This window comes from Castor canadensis, chromosome 4 (assembly GCF_047511655.1).
Source record: "Castor canadensis chromosome 4, mCasCan1.hap1v2, whole genome shotgun sequence".
Lineage (NCBI taxonomy): Eukaryota > Metazoa > Chordata > Mammalia > Rodentia > Castoridae > Castor > Castor canadensis.
In genome coordinates, this window is record NC_133389.1 from 172,051,313 (window position 1) to 172,074,821 (window position 23,509).

Here is a 23,509-nt window from a genome sequence, read left to right on the forward strand (position 1 = left end):
TGGACTTAGTTAGTCCAGAAGGGCACATTCAGATAAAAATGGAAGGCAATAAGTCACTAAAGATAAGGAAGTATTGAGAAACTTTGGTACAAAAATTCTACGAAACAATGAATGCCTACTAAAACTGGTTGTTTTTATCTGGGCATGGTGGTGCATGCCTGTAATCCTAGGGCCTGGGAGGCTGAGGCAGAAGGATCAAGAGTTTCAGAACAGCTGTATTAAATATTGAGACTCTGTCTCAAAGAAAAAAAACAACAGCAATAACAAAACATGGTTTTTTGACATTTATAATAAAAAGCAAAATTACTTATTAATTAAAATGGAAATAAATATTATACAATAAAATGACTTCACAAAATTTAAAGAAAAAAGATTAGAGATATAGATCCAATATATTATTACTATTATGTTTGCGGGTTCTGTGATCTTTAGGAATTGGCATTTTGGTTCTTCTCTGTTCTCCAAGTTGTCTATAATGACTATGTACTGTTCTCATCATGGTGAGAAAATGAACTTGCCTTCATCAAAACACTGGGGAGTTATTTGATTTTAAAAGTGTTTACCTTTTGAAAATCCACCAGAGAGGGAGCCTAAAAATATCACAGTGGGGCTTCACATAGAAATTCCACCCCAACAGATTCAAGTAATTAAAAAAAAAAAGATATACAAAACACTGGGGAAAGGAGACCAAGGAAAATAATTACAGATTAGGAATGTGGTTTTAAAAGTTAATGTCAGAAAAACAGAGAAGCACAATCAGAAATTTAATAGCTAAAGTATTTTCAGCTTTGTAGGGAACCGCAAACATCTGGTCAGTTACTTAAACACCTGCCACCAGAATGGTCATTGTTTGAAGTCATAAAATCTAGGGGGAAATTCAGTCTTACCTCCCAGCTAGGTGACTTGGACAGGTCATTTGAGTATCACCTGGTATTGATCTGAGTGTTTTAAACAAGGAATGCTGAATGTGAAAGTGGTAAGTAAACCACAAAATACCAGACAGATTTGTTTTTATTTGAAATGATTGAAAATTGTTCTATGTGATTTACCTCTATATTTATACCAAATCCAAGTCAAACCAAACAAGCAATCATACCAATGACATTAAATTCTTGATGTACCAGGAACTGTCCTTCTTGCATGTTTATATATATATTACCTAAATTTACTTAAAGAAACTGATAATGGATGATTCTAGTAGAGGTAAAAATACAGGAGAAGTACTGAAATAAAAGAGTGTTTCCTAAATCAAGTCAGCTTGCTCTCACCCCCATAGGAAAAAGGCAGGCAATCTACCTAATTATCCATATCAGCAATGAACATTGAAATTCTCCCTTTTGATTTCCTAGAGAAACAGCCTAGAAAATATTTTCATGTATTTATAGTTTCAGTTCAAAAGAAAAGAACGAAATTTAGGATTGGTTTGGTATTAAATCCATTAGCTTTGAAAATATAAGTATCTAGAGAAAATCAATAATGTAGGTACTTAGAATTTTTTTTGTTGCTCTAACTTCCACAAATGCTGATAAGCTTGTCACCTCTGGGACATTACTCAGGAAAGGAGCTGATAGAATTAGGAAGAGAGACCAATCTCTACAGTGATCCCTGCTATTTGGGGATGCATATTTGGATTCTAAATTTTGTACAATTAGGGAGGTGAGCCGTTTGTGACACACTATAGAAATCTCTCTAGTTTTGTTGATCTGAACTAGTTATTCTGGGTTCTCCTTTTCAGAAAATCTGGTCTTTTTAAGAAACTCTGTGAAAACAGCTTTTCTGCTACCTTGGAGAAGTTCCTGTGATGTGTAACATTACCTTATTGTTGCTATTTGGGGCTCCGTCACTCATCAATCATCCCTGTCATTTCTAGATGTCTGACTCTTTATTCTACTTTTAATATTCATAACAGAATTAATCCTATATCTGGATGCCTTCTTCAGCATGGAAAACTATTCAACCTGGTTAATGGCACAGACAAAGTATTTATTTTAGGCTCAACAGAGTAGGTTCTCTTAGAGCACAAAATGCCAATTGTTTAAAAATTCTCTTTACATCTTAACATGCAGACAGCAAATAGCTCACACTGAAGGTCCACAGGATCTTTAGAGGGACCCTAAAAAGAATTTCAATATTGAGATGTCCGAAGTCATTTAGAAACAATGCAGCTGTTAACTAATTTCAGTCAGTACTATGAAAATAACTGGCTGAATATCTTAGAAGACATAAAAGCTCTAAAGAACACATGAATTCTTTAGACCCTAAATAATCCAGGACCTTGACCCTAATGCAACTGGAATGGAATCAACTTCCACACGATTTGTGTTTAAAACAAATGAGAACATCGGAGAGAGTCCATGCAGCTGAATCCAGGGCCACAGCTGTCAGCCTGTGGTTCTGTGACAGACATAATTCAGCCTTTCATGGGGGAGTTCCACTGGACAACCTCACAAATGTCTGAGCCTCAGAAAACAAGACTAGCTTTTCTTACCAAAAAGGAAATGATTAAGTAAGGAATAAACCATCTTATGCTGACCCTTTAACCTTCTCTCTGTCTTGAACCACAGCATTTCATAAGAATGGAAAAACACTAGCTAAATCAAAGCTAAGAACTGTGCAGCTGGGCAAACTCAGATTAAGCTGAGTTTGGAAATTGTTGCCTTGGCAACAAAGATGGACACAGATTGTGGAAGAAATCAACCAGCAGTAACTCTTTGTCCATTTCACTACCATAAAGTGAGTTAAACTTGGTAAAGTACAAAGCCCTTTGCAATTGTAAAGGGTGATTCGTTCTTCACATTCAATACAAACTATAGTTAGAAAACACGTTGTCTCTTTTGTTAACCCTCAATTTCCTTAGGAAACCAAAGACAAATGAGCCTCATAAGATTTATGATGTAAAGTATACTCTTAAATTGATTCAGACTTTTGCAGTCTTATTTTCTTTTTAGGGATATCTGACACTATATATTTCTTAGAAACATATCAAAATTCCTATGCAAAATTCAATTTTGCATAGCAAATGAAAACTTAAAAAAATAAGCATCTGCTTTTCTGTACAATGTTGCTTCTTATAAAGAAGTAGAAAATATTCAAGAAGATCTAAATCAAATTAAATTACATGTCTCATTTAGTTTTCTGGAGACGTTTGAAAGATATTAAATATCATTAAAAACACATCACAACCCAATTATAAGTCTGCCTGACACCAGGCAAATTAATGCCTTAGAACAAACTGCAGGGGATGTTAGATTAATATATATGAGGCCTGTGACAAAAGCTACCACCAGCTTATACTCGGACACTGTTTGACACTGTTTTAGTACTTTGACAGGGACCACCTTTTACTCAGAGGTCAAGTGGGGTGTGTGTGTGTGTGTGTGTGTGTGTGTGTGTGTGTGTGATACACGAGTGCATGCACATAAATATCATAAACAAGTCTGCCAACAATATGCATACTATATTTTAAATAAATCTTCCTGTAATGATAGCATATTATCTGTGGCTACTTGAAGTTGAACATGCATAGTGGATGGTTTGCATAGTGGATGTTTTTCATTTTTTAGCCTCTCTGATACCCATCAGGTCTCCTTTTAGTACTAACACTTCAATTCCCTTTTTAGGACTTCTCTTCCCTATCCCAGAAGTACCAGTCTTTTTTTAGAAAGCAGAGGCAATTTTAATTTCCAATTATTCCTTGCCAATAGGGATAGTTTGACTATTTCTTTACCTATTTGTATTCCTTTTATTTCTTCTTCTTGCCTTATTGCTGTGGCTAGGAATTCCAGTCTATGTTGAATAGGCGTGGGGATAGCAGCATCCTTGTGTCATTACTGACTTTAGGGGAAATGGTTTCAGTTTTTCCCCATTAAGTATGATGTTGGCTACCAGAAGTATCAGTCTTGGTGGAAATCATTAACAGGGCCCTGCTTTCTCTGACCCCCCCCATCAACATCCATTCAAGTCTTCCCTCCAGAACCCTGGACCTTGAGTGGAGAGATGCCAAAATTGAGAAAAGGATTATAAATTGTTCATTTCCAGGGCTGTGCTCCCACAAAACTGTCTTTTGCTTCCAACTACCAGAGCGACCCTTGTTTCCTACCATCCCAAGTTGCTCTTGGTTCTTTTACAAGCCTGTCTTTCTACCCTGCCTTTGTTCCCTTTTCTGGATTGTGCCTAATTACCTGAATGGGAGTCTAATGCTTGCAACAAAAGAAACATAGTAATCTAGAACACGAGAAATACTTACAATAAGGGATATTACTTCCTCCATTTATATTCATTTGGATTTGACTAGTTTCTTAGGACCTTTTGCACCCAATGACTTCTGTCTTTGAAGTGCAGCTATTTAAAACTTGTGTAATACTAAATCCCAATGCATCTCAATGTTATCTCATTTTGTAAACATTACAGTGGGAATCGTGCACACTGGGAATGGGGGCTTAAGCAACTTTTTGGACTTCCAAGTTTATTCCTGAAGTGCAGTCCTGATCTAAATTTCCCATTAACACGAACTTATTCAACTCATCATTCTCCTATAATTCCAGAACATCTGCACATCCAAACTGAGTTTATGACCACATTTGCCTTCAGTGCTGACAGGGTCACATGCTATAATTTCGCAGTTCTCATTCCACTGGAAGTTCTGGCTGATCCCTACAGAACATAATAGCCCAGGCATCACTCAACCATTTCTATCCCCAGGTCAGTTTCCCTCATCTTTCCATTTTTATCTCAAGAGTCATATTTAGTAACTTTGTTATATTAAAATGAATTAATGCATGTTTGATTATAGAAACAGCATAGTCAAAACAAATATTGATAATAACGGTAACGACAGGCACTATCATTTTAAATAATTTACCCAATAAGTGCTAATAACTATTTTTCTACTACTACTCTCATGATCAATGCAAAGACCATTAGTATCTTCTCTTAAGGAATTCCCATATTAATCAGTAGGATGATTAAGCAAACATCACTGAATCTTTATTTTAATAGATGAGGACACTCAGATTCTGAGGTCTGCTGTAACCTGGTCAGCAAGTTTATGAAAGAATTGATTTTTTAACCAAGCTCAGTCTATTCCACTCCACGACTCCAGAAAAGCACATGGCTTTGCAGAACAGAAAACAGATTTTTTTTTTCCAGTTGGGAAAATTCTGGAATACAGCTGTGATTTGGGGCACTATTCCTGCTTGCTTTGAAGTGAAGGGCATTAGAAGATTAGGTGCTAGGTCACTGGGCACCTCATGGAAGAAGGTGGTAGGGACCGAGGAAAAAAAAAAATTTATAGGAAGGTAAGGAAGATGAAGAAGTGGAGATGAAAGATAGGTTTAGTAACCATTTAATGAAGATTAATAATGCCTGTGTCTGCATGCACATGGGAAATTGCCTCCAGTTGAGGACATTTTTAAAATCAAAAAGTTTTGTACCACTGTGCTTCAGGAAATAAAGTTTTTGGGCTCATGACCTCATTTTCTGTCCACTGTGCCACTCCCTCCTCGAACAAATGACTCAGTTAGTGCTCAGATGGGTGGCTGTCTCCTGACTTTGCTCTTCTCCCTTCCTTAGAGTCAGCCCCGAGGAAAATGAGGTCATTCTTGGTTACATGGCAGGCACCCTGCTCCAGTCCGTTTTAGGAGTAGCTCCTCTGCAGCTTCCTGGTACCTGAGGTAGCCGTTTCTTCCTGCTGAAGCCCACATTCAGAGTCCTCTGATCTGTGTTCCCTTTGATTCTCAGGCTGGATAAAGTTTCAATGCATGCTTCTTCACTTCTGTAGTCTGCATTGAACTCAGAACCCCTGGTTACTCCTACTTTGTTTTCTTACAACCTGCCATTTATATGCTTCATTCTGCCATCCAGTTGTGTTTCAACCTTGACTTAGTCTCATTTCATCTTTCTGGACCCAACACCCTGGACCCTAGAGCCATCTTGTGCATCCTTTCAGCTAACTTGTTCATTACACAATGGCCTCAATAGGCAACCCCTCTCAACATGTGTATACAACAAAGAGTAACACCCAAGCAACGTATATGACTAGGGAGGGAGACTGTTCATATTAACCTGAAGACCAAAGGATAAAAAATGAACTTGAAAGACAATAATCCAATACAATATACAATTATGTATATAGGAGAGTCAGTTGATGCCATTTAGATTAGATTCTCTAGTTTTCTTTTTTCTATTAAAGTTCCAGTTGGTTATTTTAGAGAGAGCAAATTTCATACATATCCAAAGTTTTCTAACAGCTTTGAAATCTTGCAGATTAATGATCCATAAGCCACTGGCAACTTAAAAACAATAAATCACATTTAGTTTTTAAAACTTCTGCATTTAAGCTGGGCACTGATGGCTCATGCCTGTAATCCTAGCTACTCAGGAGGCAGAGATCAGGAGGACAGAAGTTCAAAGCCCACCTGGGCAAATAGTTTCCGAGACCCTATCTTGAAAAAAACCATCACAAGAAAGGGCTGGTGGAGTGGCTTAAGGAGAAGGCCCTGAGTTCAAGCCCCAGTACCACACACACACACATAAAAATTCTGCATTTTTTCTGACTATACAGATGACTGATATAATAACTCAACCTAGTCAGGTATTTAATATTTCCGAATTAGGACATGAAATTTAGGAAGGAAGTATCTTTTTACTGACTCCCTAGAGATTACAGTAAATATTTCTGATAAAAAAATAAAAATAAAAATAGAACAGCAATTAAAAAGAAAACCATCAGCTGTAGAACAGTGTACACATTTCAAAGATTAAGGGAAGTAGATCTACTTGGTGATCTAACATTCAACTTTCATCTTCCTTGAACTTTTCTCATAACACAATTGTCCTCTGTATGGCATCTTCACAAATAGTTTACAATATATGAAGACATTTGAAAACTGGTTTAGCAAGAGAAACTTCCAAAACAATTAAATATTTCAGCAGAGTTAATTATACAGCTTCAAGTAGCATTTGAAGAAAAAAACACCCACAAAATTGTCACTCTGGGTCAACAGATCATAAAATTTGCATTGTGTACTTCTTAGGAAGTCTCAGCATTCTAGATAAGTTTTCTAGATTACCATGAAATTAAATAGCTTCTAAATTTGCCTGAGAGCAAAAGATGGCTGTTAAGTTCAAAACCCTCACAATTATGACAGAAACAGATAATCTGTGATAATTGTGTTCAACACTCATTATTTCTCCTTTCACTACAATATATGACTATATCTGAAAATTTCAAAGAAATTATTATCTTATTCTCTAGCTTAACTTCAGGCTTCGTGCTCATCTGTGGGGAAATTTTATCACTTGAATGGCTTCTCCCAGAGCATCTATTGACTCTGAAGGCAATATACGCATGTTGCATAGGTTTTGGAAGCTTAGATGAATGTGCTGTGGAAAGTTCCATCTGGCTTTGGGTGGGCTTCAGCTAAACTGGTATTATACCATAGTGTAAAGCATGGTGTTTCTGAGGCAAACCCCATCAACACATAGAAGGAGATCTGAGATCCGTGAGTGTCTACCTAGTAATTCTCCCAAGATGCAAATATCACACATAGTCTTTACTGTTGCTTAATGTTGAAGCTACTATACTGCGTTTGCACTACAATTGTACCCCTTTGGTCATGCTCTGGGATAGGGATCTATTTCACATGGTTTTAAAACTTTTAAAAATAAACAGTTCTAGCTTTTCACAGTGTTCAAATCCCATTCAGATTGCATATTATCAAGTCTAATTCTAGTAAGCAACATTAAGGCTGGATAAATGTTGTGAACATTTTCCAGAAGAGGAAACTGAAGCTCAGAGATGTAACCTGCCCACCTGCAGAAAGACAGTTGGTGACAGTCAGGCAGAAGGACCCCTGAGACGGCAGTCTCAAATGTAGTGCTCTAATTACTTGTTTCACTTTCTTGAATTCTGTTTTCCAAAATGAAAACCACATCTTAGGATAATAATTAAGGATGGATTGAATAATCTCTTTACTTAATAGAGGAGACAGCCTGTGGAAGCAGATATGCCTATCTTAGGCAGACCAAAAGCAGGCAACTGTAGCAGGAATGTCCCCAGTGCCTTCCATAGAAGAAAGCTAATCACTGTATGAATGATCTTAATTAAATTTGAATGCACTGCTACTGAATGCTGTGGGAAAACATCAGGTCCTTACTGGCTGCTTTTCCCATAGTACTCAGTAGCAATACATTCAAATTCAATTAAGATAATTTGTAGAGTGATTAGCTTCATTGTATGGTGAGATACTGGGGACTGTCCTCTTGCCAATCCTGTATGTGTGGTGTATATATAAGATACACATCTTCTTCTCCTTTGTGTTGTCTCTTTACTTGGACACAAAAAGTAAGTCTCAGAGTGACATAACACAAGGTTCATCTAAATTCCATGGAGAGAAATGCAGCAGGGAAATTATGTTTTTGAGATTAGTCTAAAAGTTAAAATAATCTCAAGTCAAGCAAATGTTTGAAACAATTACAGTCTTTAACAGATTGAAGGTAAACAATTTATGTGGCTTTTAGGAAACCAATGCAGAAGACACAACTTGGCCCATGTTTCTGACCAGTGCAGAGCAAAATGACCCTACATATCCAGATTGTAAAATGCAGGCTGCAAAAACTCAAGTTGCATCTCCTAAGAACAAGTGTAAAGGGCCTGGTTTTGTGTGTTCACCATGGCAGACATGAAGTACTGAGACAGAATCTGAATGAACAATAACACAACACCAGCCCTACAAGCAAGACCACAAATTAATTCTAATCCTACTAAATTACCACCAAATAACTGCAAGTATTAGAAGAGTCACTACTGACTGAAGGCAGTATACTTTTCATGGTTTAGCCTATCAAGGTCTGAGTGACCATTTATTTGATTATTCATAAATGACAATTCATAAATTGTTATCATTTATGTTTACTAAAAGTCACTTGTTTCGAAATTGTAGATGTTTGCATTAACAAACAGAATTTTTTTTTTGTTTTGTTTTATCTGCTCAAAAGTGGTTCTCAACCAGGCAATGGTTCTCTTTGCCCAGAGGACATTTAGTAATGTTTGGAGATGTTTTGTTTGTCACAATTGAGGAGGGGCTGCCACCAGCACCTAGAAAATCAAGCCAGGAATGTAGAATAGTCTCCCACAAAAAAGAATTTTCAGACATCAAATAACAATGATGCTAAGGTTGAGAAAGCCTGTCCTGAAGATGTAAAGCAAAGCTTAAACAACTGTGCAAAATGCTCAGTCTTCTAAATTGAGCTACACAATACTGTTGCTGCAGTCATTAGTCTTACAAAGTGGGCCTTCCACAATATATGCCAGTCACTGAAGCATTCTAGCAATTGGCTCTGACATTCAACTGTCAGTAGTTTTTACAGATAGAACTCTAGAATGCTGTAATAAGCACACATTCCATAGCTCTCACTTCATTTGCAAAGAACAGACAGAAACATTTTTAACAGTGAAACAACATCAAATCTTTTTAACCTTTTTAAAATGTATCAAATATTACATTCCTCTTTGGCTGTGTTGATTAAATATTTAATTTTTTTCTTTCATAGTTTAGACTATTCTGGTAAGAACTTTACAGTAAATAAGTGGTACTTGATAAAAATACTACAACAACATTAAAAAATATAACTATATACAAGTCATCAGTTGGGGGGTCTTAATTTAGGTAACTGTGACCTCTTTAATTAAAAGAGTAACTGTCCCAGAAATAGCAGTTTGTCCCATAATATTAAAGTAACCTTAGATGAAGTCCAAATATTCTAGTAATGTTCTAACTGCTTAAATCCATTATCAGTATTTCTTACAGGGTTACATATAGTTTGAAAACAATGTGACTTCAACACCAGTAACCTATGACAAAAAACAACTCTAGAGCCAATTCCTTTTAAAAGAAAGTACTGCAGAAAAGATGAAAAGCAAAATTTCAGTATTTATATACCTACAGAACTAAATCTGTGGATTTCTTCTGGATTTACTCTCCTCACTGTCCGTCTCTTCTTCCAAAATTCCTTTCCTCGGAAGCTCATTGTATTGTTGTAATTAAAGTCACAAAGTATTTTTAAAATGTAAGTATTGCTAGACCTTTTCTTTCTGAAGCTTCACCAAGCTGAACAAATTTCTCTTCTCTGGTAAAAAAGGGAAATGCTCATGCTATGTTAATATAACTCAACAGAAAGGAAAGGAAAACCAGCAAGTTACCACTTCCTGTGACTAGCTAACTACCAGCTACTCAGCAACTGCTTTTGTGCATTTATTCTTTCAACCACCTACTTTAAAGCAAGACAAAAAGACAAAGTAACTTATCTCCATGAACAGTATGATGGAAAATCACCCATGGAATCAAGTCAAGCTTGAATCAAAGAAGTAATTTACTGTAGGCCTTCACATCTGCCACTAAAACAGCCATCCAAACTTTATAATTAAAGCTAAACTATAATAATAGAGCTAGACAAACAATCCTATTTAAAGCAGGTGCTCAGGCAAGTGTAGACTAAATTAGTGGTCTCCCCAGATGACCACTTAGGGTCCAAGAAGATAAAGAACTCTATTTCTATTTTTATTGGTTACCTAAATAAAGAAATTATGTTACTAACATTTATTGTAATACAAACGGACAGCTTAAATTCTGTATGTCTAATGGTTAGAAAGAACCAAGTAGTTAACAACCTCATCTTTAGGTCTTTGGTCACTTCCTCTGGGTTTCTTTAGAAGTACAATTCTTCTCACAAACCCACCTAGATGCTCTTTTCTGTTTTATTATTTGCCACAGCATTTACTAGTATGTAACAGTACTACACAATTTGTGTATTTATTTTATTTCTGACTTCCTCCATGAGGCTCCATTCTGAATGAGAGTGGAGATTTTTGTCTCCCTCATTTGATGTGTCTTCAGTGACTAACCAGGGCCTGGTACTCAGAATGTTACAAGGTATAAGTAAATATAGAATATGCAAACGTGTCAAGTTTTTCTACTAGATGAGATGAGAAACGTGTGGATGTCAGAGGACTAAATCATCCTCTTTTCCACAACAGAATTAGATTTAGTTGAAGCATGCAGATTTACCTGAACTTGAACCACTCATACACCTCTGCCTTGTCATGTACTGATTTGGGCCAGACAGGGCACAGGGCATTCTGCTTATTCTTTGTTTGAGTATGAAGACAGGAGGCTTCTTTCAAAACCTACCAGAAAAATAGCAAGATGATATAAAAATGACAATGGTGGGATGAATGATATCATTATTATGTCCTTGGATTCTAAACAGATCTCATCCTGTCTTTAATCTTTTGACATCTCTTTGATGAGCAGGTACATGATAAGACATGTAGAATTTTACGACTTAATATTTTATTCTTACGTGATGTTATGAGAGTCTCCCTCTTGGGCACCTGATTTTCTGGCATCAGGTTTTTATTTTTATTTTAATGAATAGAAACTAATATTTTACAACTCTTTTTTGGATCATGAACTCATTTGACAATCTAACAAAAGCCATGGACCCATCACTGGAAAACTGTAAGTACTCAGAAACTGTATGCAAAACCAGTGATCACAAACTTCTGAAGGCCATCTGGGGAACTTCCTACTGATGGAACACTGAATCCCTGATTCACTGGTTTAGAAGAAAGGTACAGTACCTAATAACAAGCACTTAATAATCTTGCGAAACTCTTAAGTGACTTCCTCTCTTTCTAATCATTGCATCTACTTCTTCCCCTATTCCTCTTTTAGGCGCCACACTTCTTTATCCTGAGTCCCTCCCACTCCTTAACTTCTGCAATGTAAGTCTGACTCATTTTGCTGGGGATGTAGCTCAGTGGAAGCCCTCATGCTTTGCATACTTGAGGCCTGGAGTTCAAAAAATTGACTCATTCCTCCATTTGCTTGGCTATTGAGCACAGCTCCCTTAAACATTGACAAGAGGAGGCATTGCCAGGCAATATATGGAGACACCAGAGAGACAAAACTCAAGGTGACTGCAAAAGAGAAGGAAATCCAGTGGCTCAGCAAGTAGTATCCTATGCCATGGCACTATTGGAGATCTCTACTGGGCTTCTGCCATCATTGTTTCTAGACCAAATCTACTTTTCCAGCATTCTAGGGGGCATCTACCTCATTCCAACAAATTCCTTTTCTGCTTAGGTTCAGAAAAATGTTGTCAAGTGAAAATCATGACTATGACAGTAGGCTAGAACCAGCAGTAAAGATAAATCAGATATTAGTTGGCCTAATCACAAGGAGTTACTGTCAAGTTTATTAGAAAAGAAACCTAATGCCAATCAAATATCTGAATTTATTAAGGCATTGCTGGGCTTTGTGAGAAATACATAACATCTTTAATAGTTTTAAGAAGGTTTGCTTGGAAGAGGAGTCCATCAGAGTTTGAAGGTGTCTGGAAAAGCTTTACTGAACAGTCATAAGGTAGGCTTTGAATAATAGGTAGGTGTCAAAAAGATGAGTGCTTTAGATCTTCCAGCTAAAGAAATTCTCCATGTGAGAAGGCATCAAGGAAGAATGGTTAAAATCGTAGGATTGATTTTCCTCTGGTCAATAGGAATGGCACAGTTACTATTATGGAGTTGTTGTAAGGATAACTGAGATGACATATAAAAATGTCAATATATTGCCTTGCTTGGTACATAGAAAACACAATTATTAATCACTACAAAGACTACGAGACAGGTCAAAAGACAATGCTTAGAAAAAACTGGGTCCAGCCAGCTCGTAATAAATTGTTAAATAGAAGAGGTAGAAACAATTGAAAATGGAAGCTATGGCTTTGAATGCTCTTTCATACTCTTAGCAGAGTATGAAAGCTTCCATTATAGCCTAAAAGACATGGGAGACTACTGAGCAATTCTTAAATAATGATTAAAACATGCTTTGGGAAGAGACATTTGGTGGCTACATGCAGGCACTATGAATTAATGTTGATCTAGAGACTAACATAGAATGGCAAAGGCAGACAACTAGTCAACAGAAACATAAACATAGATTTCAGGGAGATTATAAAGAAATATTTGCAGATGGATAACCACTTTTCCCAGAAACATTTGTTGAAGAGGCAGTCTTTACTCCATCATATATCTTTGGCACCTTTGTCAAAAATGAGGTGGGTATAGTTGTGTGGATTCATATCTGGGTCCTCTATTCTGTTCCACTGGTCTTCATGTCTGTTTTTGTGCCAGGACCATGCTGTTTTTATTGCTATGGCTTTGTAATATAGTTTGAAGTCAGATATTGTGATACCTCCAGCATTGCTCTTTTTGCTGAGTATTGCCTTGGCTATTCGTGGTCTCTTGTACTTCCAAATGAACTTTAGGGTAGATTTTTTGATGTCTGTGATGAATGTCATTGGGATTTTTATGGGAATTGCATTAAGTCTGGAAGTGAGGGGAGGAGGGAGGGAGAGGGTGGGGGAGGGGGGCAGGGGGAAGAAATGACCCAAACAATGTACGCACATGTGAATCAATGAAAATAAAAATTAAATAAATAAATAAAAAGAAATATCTGACAATTAATGGGAAAATGATAGAATTTATTGAGACAGTACTTGATGCTAAGTGTTGGTACCATTGCTTTTGGTACCTTATTTAAAACATCCAAAGCCCTATGAGGTAGGTGGTGGATTATTGTTATTACCACACCAGTTTTACAGAGGGGGACACTTGGGTCCAGATAGATAAAGCAATAGGCCTGAAGTTCCAAAGCAAGCAGATAGCACACTGGTATTTAAATGCTGAAAAGTCCAGTTCTGGAGCTTGAGCTCTTAGCTCTAAGGGAAGTTCAAATACAACAGCAGGTTTCTGTATTTGGCTACCAAGGAGATGGCTAATATGACTGAGGGAAACATGGTAAAACAAGAGGTTTTCTTTCCCTGCATTGAATGTAAAGGCTTTTTGAACATGTTGAGTGTTAGGTCAAGAAGACAGACAAAACAACTGTCCAGCACCATTGTAACACATGTGCCTAGAACTCAGGAAAGATTCAGGGAGATGTGAAGAAGAAAATCAAGAGAGCTCTACTTAAAGGTTCTATAATGAATTTTTGGAGAACTGAGTAACACAGAATTGAGAACACAGTTTTGAAGTTCTTTTACAAATGGTGGATAGAAGGCAATTTATGAAATACTGAGATAATGAGAAAAATTACCAGCATGGTGCAGAGAACAGATGTTCTGGGGAGTTGCATTTAAGGAAGGTGGTACATTGAATCTGGATGGATATGGGGTTTGAGGAGGTCGAAAGGAATTCAGAAAGAAATGCTAAAAACCAAGGACCTTGCAGTCTTGGCTCCAGCCAGGCCTTAGATGACCCCCAGCATGTTATCCTCTGACTATTTTTTGTGTAGAATGGCATGATTAGCATATGGCTTTTAGAGTTGTTATGAAATAAAACTTAAGTCCCTGTAACTGAGAACTAGTAATACATGGATGTGTCCATATCATGGCTAAGATTTCTAAATGTGCATATAAATAAACCATTATTTATTGAAAATGATAGCTATTGCCATCATTGCCAGGTGTTATATAAATATGTATTTATGTATATACATGTATCTATATGTGGATATACATGTGCATACAAACTATACAACCTTACACAGTCTTATGTATAATTTCAGATTTTGGCTCTATGGTGTCTTATCAGAGAAAGAAAGTTTGCTATTTTTAATAGATGTTTGGAAATGAATTAAGATGGGCAGCTTTTACTGTGTTTTAGGAAAAAATAAGATTATGAATTTAAGATGTTAGAAACTTGAGAAGTTTTTGGCAATCTGTATTATTTTCTCTTGCTGTTGTAACAAAAATTACCACACACTTGGAGGTTGAAATCAGTGCCTATTTATTATCTCACCATTTTCATGGGCCAGAAATCTGAGGACAACTTTGTTCTGCTGATTCTGTGCTAAGGGTGTCACCAGGCTGAACATTACATATTAGCAGGGGTTGTCCTTCATAGACTGATCATTGGTGAAATTAAATCCTTGCAGCTGTAAAACAGAGGTGGCCGTTTCTTTGCTTGTCTGTCAGACAGGGATCATTCTCAGCTCCTAGAGGCTGCCCACATTCCCTGGCTAATGGCCCCTTTTTAAGCCAGAAACAGCCTGCTGAATCCTTCTCACCCTTCAAATCTCTCTGACTGTGCTTCATCTTTCCAATCCATCTCTTTTTCTACATCTGTGTGTTCTAGCAAGAGAAAAGCCTGGGCCCCCAAAGGCCTTTCATGATTAGGTTGGTTCCACAAGGCTAATCCATAAAATTTCTGCATTTTTATGCCAACTTATTAGCAAACTTCATTCCTAGTAGCAAAGATCCTTCACAGCATTTCTAAAGCTAGAGTTTGATTGAATAACCAGAGTTTGGGAGGGACAACTTTATTCTTTTCCCCCACAGGCTTGACCCAGCTTTTATTCACATATAAAATTAAATTAAACCATGACGTTTATAGATGTGGATGGACGAGTTTTATACATTTTCATAAGCATGTGTGTTTATTTATACACTGCCTGTGTATAACTTACAAATGAATATCCATTGAGAGGGACATCTTTAGAATACTGTTTTCCACAGACGTTGTCGGGGCTGGGGTTTGTGTGTGTGTGTGTGTCTTTTAAAATGATTTTAACATCAAGAATTACTGAAAGGAGAAGGTAAAGGTGAGGAAAACACTTGCCCTTTGAATGTGGTTTCTACCGAACAGTTGATGTGGGATACAGGTTTCTGTGGAGTTAAAAAAATGAGGGGGAGGAAATAGAAATTTGGTTTATAAGTCATTTACTGGAAAAAAACGTGCAATGAAATGAAGGTGAGAAAGAAAATGGTACAGCAGAACTAAACAAAGTTGAAGGAGAGGAAGAAAATAATGGTGGAAGGATGATCAAATATGTAAACACAAGAAACAAATGGCAAGTTAAAGGCAATAAAGCTATGAGAAGATCCTCTTAAAATATTCTGTTATGCTACATTTTTAAACGCTCAATTATAATTACATTCTATTATGCAGGTTATCCAATTGGCAAGTGATATCATCATTGAACCTAAGAAACAAAGGAAAGAAATTTGGCTTTAATTGACAGTGTACCTGCACTGTATCCACTCCACAAAAATGACTCAAAAATTTAAAGCAACTGGAAACTTGGTGGTTAAGAGTTAGACAAGTATACATGATGTCATATTAGTTCTACAAATCCTAATTTGAATAATTACACTTGTTATTCATTTCTGCCTGCTTTATTCACCTCCTCTTCATTCTATCTTATGAATTACAATTTGTTTTGAGCTTTTCAGCATTCACTATGATAACTTCCTTAATGTTGGAGAATGCTTAGGGAACTCATTTTATTTTTTCTCTTCCATTTCCAATTGATTTTTCCTTTTCCAGCCAGTGAATACAATGCACACAGAGCCTCTGCATACTCAGCTCACCACTCTATACTGTGGTTAAAGGAAGTAGGGCAGCCAGTAGTTACTTCCTCCTCCTCTGTGGTCTCTCCTGAGTCTGGCCCCAGGCAGAAGTACTTTTAAAGTTAGTAGCCCTTAGGCTCACTACATCCTGTAAGAAAGGTCAACTCAACTGCATAACTCCAAGTAACCAATGAGAGTGGAGAGTTCTCTGGGGGAGTTTAAGTGAACCCAACAAAACCTCATACTTCTATACATAGAGATTTCAGTGGGCAATGTCTATAGAATACAATGTCTTTTCCTGTCAGCAAAACCTTAATCCAAATATCATTGATTATAGTATAAAATACTTAGAAAATTCATAAAAAAATAAATAGTGCTATGCAATATGGATCACATTGAGGGCGAATGTAAACAAAACAACAAAAGAAGCAAACTAAAGTTGGTGTGGTGTGTGTGGTGTGTGTTTGTTTTATGTGTAAAGGAGTAATGTGTATTTAGTGTGTATATATGGTATGTGCTAGGTGTGTTGTGTATGCATGCATAAGTTCCTTTTATTGCATTAAAATACTTTATAATATTTCATCCACATATCTTCAGACATGTCACAAGTTGCAATGATATTTATTTATATTATTGACTTTCAACAGGATTGAGCAGTTGCAAATTTTCAGGATTAGATGGTAGAGGAGTATGGGTAGGTAAGGAACTCAATACTTAAAAGAGTTTAGTAAGCCCATCTTAGAATCTAATAGCAATCAGAGGAATTACACATTTTCAGTAGTGAACTCTATTATGGGACACAGACTTCTACTTCCAGAAAAAACAAAACAATATAGTATTACTTCTGTCACTTGACAGCTATGAGTCATTGGAAAATAGGTTCTTTTATTCCAATCTTAATTACAAATGTTAACGCTCAATCACACATTACATTTCACAATGATATATACTTTAAGAACAGCAAACCTGAGTGGGTCATGTCAAGCAGGGAACTGAGCTGAGCTGAATCCCTGGAGCCAGAGGTAGTTGGTTATCACCTGTCCATCCATAGTGCATGCACCAGATGGGCTGATGATGGGTCGGTATATGATGGTATATCCCAGTGTTAGGTGTCCCTTATTTTATGATCCAGGTGAGAGGTTACATCTTTCCTTGGTCTCCTGTGTTCAATAAGTTCATGGGATTCATTTTTCTGATGTGGGTTTGATACACTCGTATATCCATGTATTCCTGATGTAGTTCACAGGTAGTAATCTTTTATTTGAAAAAATAAGTTATTTATTAGTCTGTTTCCTGGTTTGTGCTGGACAGATGGTGGTTGTTTACTTGCACAAACAAGATGTAGAGTCATTCTGCCCAGTATTTGCACTCAAAATAGAGTGAACTGCTGTTTCATAAAATGGAGTCACTCAAGCCAGGCACAGCCTAAAAGCTACTGTTCTATTCAATATGGAACAATTCTGGAGTGGGACACAGCCTGATCTCCACCCTGATGTTCTAAAGGTTATCAATTGTCTTCAAGAAGCCATGTATAGTTAAATAGTTCCAGCTTTAGCATGGTCTGTTACTGAAAATAGGACATCTTCAAGGGACAAACACTTATTCTTATGGACACCATACACTAATTCACATGCCCTTCCCTCAATCTTCAAAAGCCAGGGCATAACAACAATAATAATGACAACCACAAAAATATCATGGCTATCACAGAATTCCTAAGTTTATATTTCATTCTAGTATGTACAACTGGATTGCTACTACCCTTTAAAAAGTCATTCAGCTACTTCTTCACCTAGAAAATAGTGTTCTTTTCCCATTAAAAAAATTAACCACAAATCGACACATCTTTCGTCATAATATCACTCCACCTTTTAAAGAAAACTGAAAGGATGTCTTGGTTGAAGGATATGATTTCTTCCGCAAATGACTAGGCAAAGACACACAAATATAGCCCCAGCTCTATGTGGCTGAGGAACTCTGAATCATTGCTATGGTGTTTTACCATATAGAAACTATAGCTTAATGACATTTTCCCACAGAAACAGAGGCATCCTTTCTACTTGCTGGCTTGGACTCCACTCTGGTTTCCTACTACTTGCAAAATTAAGTACAGACCACAGTCATTTCCTTTAAAATAAAACAAGCACCTAAAATTACCCTTGTCTCTTCATTCCTACTGCTGTTTACTTTGCTTTCAATATGAGCACCACCCACGGGTTAGTAATTATTCTGAACATCACATTGTACACTGGTTTTACGAGGAGATCAAGGTTTTTAAATATGTGAAGTTCTGATGGAAAAACTGGTTAATTTGTAGAATATCAGCATTATGTATATTTTAAAACTGGTGGGGTTTTTTTAACTGAAGAAGAATGTGTTTTTACAAATAGCAATAAAATATTCTTACCTACACAATTTTAATGAGGAAAAAATGAGTAAATGTCGAATTCTCAACATGCACGCAACCAGCTACTTAGAACAATTGCTTGCTAGTGGATCACACTGTTAGCCTAGATGCAATCTCTACAACACAGCCCACCCCCAAAACCATTTTTTTAATGCTGCTGCAATACATTTTGAGGCCTCTGCCAGGAGGTGGCAAAGTGGTACAATACATTGATTAAAGCATTAATGCCTTGCATTGTGGAAATGCAAGGTCTTGGCTTTTCAATCAATTGAACATTAATTGTTGGAATATTATTATTTAGCCATATACTACTTAGTAAATTCTTGACTTTTTGATGTGCAGTAGCATAAAGTCTCTAATTAGAAGACAAATTAACCTCCTGAAATCTGTTCTGCTCCTTACCAGGTAAACAAAATGAACTGAATTAGCATAGACACAAGGATTGGATAGCTCTATGAAGGGCATCATAACTACTCAATCTGGTTTATGAGAAGGGAACAAATATGGAGAGGTTTGGATTCTGTTGAATATTTAATTTGCCTATCCTTTTCCAGGTATCAGTGATAGAGAACATTAGGGCAGAAAGTCCCCCATAGTCTCTGTGGGGTGATGATGGTACACATCAAACAATCCATAGAAATGTAAGAAGGCAGAAATTAAGCCACAAATGAATATGGACTACAGAATTCTAAAACAGAAAAGAGGGCTGTGTCAGTTAAGGTCAAAGATGATTTTATACAGGCACTATAATCTGAGTTGAGCCTAGATTACAGAAGGACTTTAAAGTCATTGTTATAAGAATAAATTCAGGAATAAAGATTCTCTTCTATATGTAAGAATCACACAGAAAGAGGTTAAAAAAGGTGGACTCTTGGGCCCATCCCAAGGCTTCAGTGGGTCTGATGGAGGCTCAGTAATCTGGGTTTATAACAAGCACCCAGGTGATGCTCATTAAAGATCTTACACAGATCACACATTGAAAAATAATGACTGGGAAGTTGGTTCACCTAATGGTTTTCCTAGGCAGAAAACCATGTAATAATGCCTCTGGGGGCATCACCTCCCAATACAAATTATACATTTATGCTAAATTGAAGGTTCATTTATAAATTCTCTCTTCATAATGCATATGCAAGCAGGCAGAATTAACTAACCTGTAGGACCAAGCTGCACATTTGGGAGACCAATGTGAAATCCCTGGAGTAAAGCCAGACATGAAAAGCTGGGCTTCAGACCTTTGCTCAGCTTCTTCTTCTACGTGTACCCACTCACTTTTGATTTCACTTCATTTTCTCTATTTGGACTTTTGTAAATTTAGTCATTCCTATCATGTCTTTCAGTCATTGAATCAAGTTTTCTAAAATTTGGCACTATTAACATTTTGAACCAGGTCATTCCTTGTTGAGTGTGGGTACCCTGGGGATCAAAGGCCATTACCTACCACATGCCAACTGCCAACCCACCCCACTCTTCACCAACCACTCCATCTGCCCCAACAGGGATAGTCAACAACTCTGTCAGATATTGCTGAAAGTTCCCTGGGAAGGGAGAAGGTCCAAATCTCCCCTACCCTGGGATCTAATAAGATGCTTTTTTGATTATGGTTTTCAGTGATCTGGAAGATGGTGGATGTTTCTCTTTAGACTAGGCTTAGCACCTCTTGAAAGCTGAACTGCTTTCAAGCTGATCTGCTTGGGAGAACCTCCAGCCTTCTGGGCTTACCATCAGTGCCCTCTCTCACTTCTCTAGGTGGCCTAACATCCTCATTTCTGAATTAGCCTACGAGCCTAGGTTTCTGTTTTAGGGCTATTTTTGGTCTGGGCTGTCCCTGTTAAAATGCATTACCACTTGCCTGGAAAAGATATGAAACAATTATAATCTTTAGTAACTTAGAATGTCTTGAAGAGGCACACTGGACCCATAGGCATAGTCCCCCAAACTCCTATCCAGAGTTGGAGATGAAGATACACATTTGCACAATAAAGCTGGAAGCCTGATTTTTGCCATGTAAGGTCACAGCCCTGGAGTCAGTCAACTTGCATTTGATTCCTGGCCTATTCACTGAGGACTCTGGACAAGTTACTCTATAAAATGAGGATAATTATGATACTGCCTTTTCAGATATTGTGAGGTTTGACGGGGGAATATCTGCAAAGCACTGAGCACAGTGTCTGGAATATAATGAATTACTCAATGGATGTTAGCTGTAAGTTTGATTTTGAGGCAACTCTTGAGCAGGTGGTCTTGAGCTGGACTCCTACAGTGTGTACATGTTTTGGAGGTAGGTCATGATAGCTGTGCTCTTAGAAGTAGGAAGAAGGGAAGCAAGGGTACCAAAAATGGCACCAGCTGCTTTGAAAGTGAAAGGGATGTGACATACCGGAAGTAAGGGGAATAGCTAGAAGACCCACTTAATCTGTATGTCAATAATAAGGCTAAAGCGACCCTCCCTTGCATACTCTACCTCTCCACAGATGACCTCTCTGTGCTCGTTGCATCGCGACACTGGTCATTTCATTTTTAAATCCTCACTGTGCACAACTACAAAAGGTTCCAATTATCCTATTTCTGTCAACTCCCTTCATCCCACACAAAAGACTCAAATGCCAAGGAAGTTACAAAAGCCACGTTTTAACCAATATCATATGCTGTTTTATCTTTTCATGGTTACTTTTCTGCCTAAGGAGGACTGTGCATTCCCAGAGAAATAAACAGTGTGGTCTTTATGTCTCAACTGTGCCGGGTTTTCTACTGGCATGTGGAAAATACCAACATTATAATTACCAATTTGATGTTGTGAGGAGGAGAAAAAAGGCATTGCACTTTTTTTTCCCTCTGTCTTCCCCTTGGCCCTTTTACAACCTTCCAAGGACATTGAAAGGTATTAAAGTACACTGACAAAGGGACATTTAATCTGAATTTGCTCTCCTTTGCAAGGATGTCATAGATTGGGAAGGAGATCAGCTACCTAGATCGTATCAAAAGATTGTTGGCAGCATTTAAAATTGGCATCCGTCTTGCTTCAGTTGGCATTAAGGGATGAATTTTCAGAAACCAGTTTGGAATTTGTGTTCTTATGTTTCAGAGCCCATGGCTACTGAATGGAGACTGTCATGGATAAGTCATTTCTTTTTTTCTTTCTTTTAGGCAGAGTGCACAAGTAGAGCACTGGAAGACAGTTAGGAGCCCTATAGTCAACAATTAGCCCATTCACCCACCAGCTGAGTGGCCTTGGGCAAAACAATACCCTTTCTGGAAATCTACATCCTAAAGCTTTTCTCATCATTAATATTCTATGGTTTTGTGTTTTAAAATAAAATGATGTATATACCATCCATTTTCAGATAAATCAATGACTGGACAGAGAAAATAAGCTTTTGCTTTTTTAGTTGTTTTAATCTCAAGAGAAAGAAATTAAAAGCAAAGACAATTTCCAACCAAAGACCCTCTCTCTCCACACTTAGTCCTGATGGTGTCCCTCCAAAAGATGCTACCTGCCCCCCATTCCCCAGTCTCTTCCAGATTTTATTTCAGAAGTAAACAGCTTCATCTTGTTTACTCCATGACATTGCATTGGACAAAGTTTGTAACCAAAGCATTAAGATGAATTTTGGCACTCCTTATACCCATTTAATTTTCTGATATTATTTGCTAAATCTGAATATTCAGATTTTTAAAAAACATATCCTTACTTTTTTTTGAATGTAGCTGCAGAAAAGAAGGCAATACTTGGAAACCAGTCCTAAAAAAATGCCTGATATTCCATTTTACTCTTTGAACTGATTTCGTGTGGCACTACTAAGGCCCAGTCTTTGTATAAATGCCTGAGCTTCTAGTCTGTTGGAGAAAAGGGCAGAGTTAAGGTGGGTGTGATACATACTTCCTTTCTCCTCTTGTGGCCATTGTGCATTGATTTTTCCTGTAAATGACATCTCCTTTAGCCCCTCACCATCTAAGGCATATTATACAAGGTGCCCTGACCCCTTACAGACTATCTCTTCTCTGAACTTGGACCTTGAGAGGAATGACATGGAGATCAAAACAAGAGCAACAGAATACCAAGCAACAGCAACAAAAACCAACTATAATTTATATGAATGACATTATTCTGCACATTATTATTGTTGCTCCCGGGGTCCTGATCCTTCCTGTGCTTCCTAAGACTCTTTCCTAAATCTGGTGGGTTATACACAATCCCTCCCTCTTTACTATCCTTGACTTAGTTTAGGTCATTTTTTGTGGCCATATAACTTTGTAACCATTATTTTATTTACTCTATAAATGAGTACAGATTATGCTACATATTTAGGATAACCCAGAAAAATAAAATATGTTCTTTCACTTTACAGAGCTCGCAGGACATGGATTGACAAGTGCTGTTGTGGGAAGTTTGCATTAGAAAGCACCAAAAAATCAACCCAATAAAAATCTCATTATCTTTTTTTTCAAACATGCTTCTAAAAACTCAAAAACAAAAGACAAACAAGAAAAAGCTTATTATCTCTCTTTCTAGATATTATTCCATGTGGCTTTATTATGTTAAGAACATCACTATCCAGTAGGGGATAAAACTGGGGACTCCATAATTATTTTCAGCTTCCTCAGTCTCTCATCTGCATAACCAGATAAAATGAAACCAAAACTAAATTCTAATGATTATATATGTTCTTTTAATCATCCCTCCCATTGCAG

At 37.2% G+C, this 23,509-nt stretch overlaps 1 protein-coding gene across 13 annotated transcripts in view; it reads right to left on the minus strand.

Annotated features, from left to right (window-relative positions):
- Positions 1-23,509, minus strand: part of Dock10 (dedicator of cytokinesis 10) — a 247,620-nt gene that overhangs the window by 146,253 nt on the left and 77,858 nt on the right. For 2 of the 13 annotated variants that reach the window (XM_074071862.1, XM_074071860.1), the window contains exon 1: positions 9,946-10,157. The exons of the other annotated variants lie outside the window; for them this stretch is intronic. In XM_074071862.1, coding sequence (XP_073927963.1) covers positions 9,946-10,029 — 84 coding nt within the window. In that variant the 5' untranslated portion in view covers positions 10,030-10,157. Of the gene's footprint in view, positions 1-9,945; positions 10,158-23,509 lie in introns of those variants that run through there. 13 annotated transcript variants of the gene reach the window in all.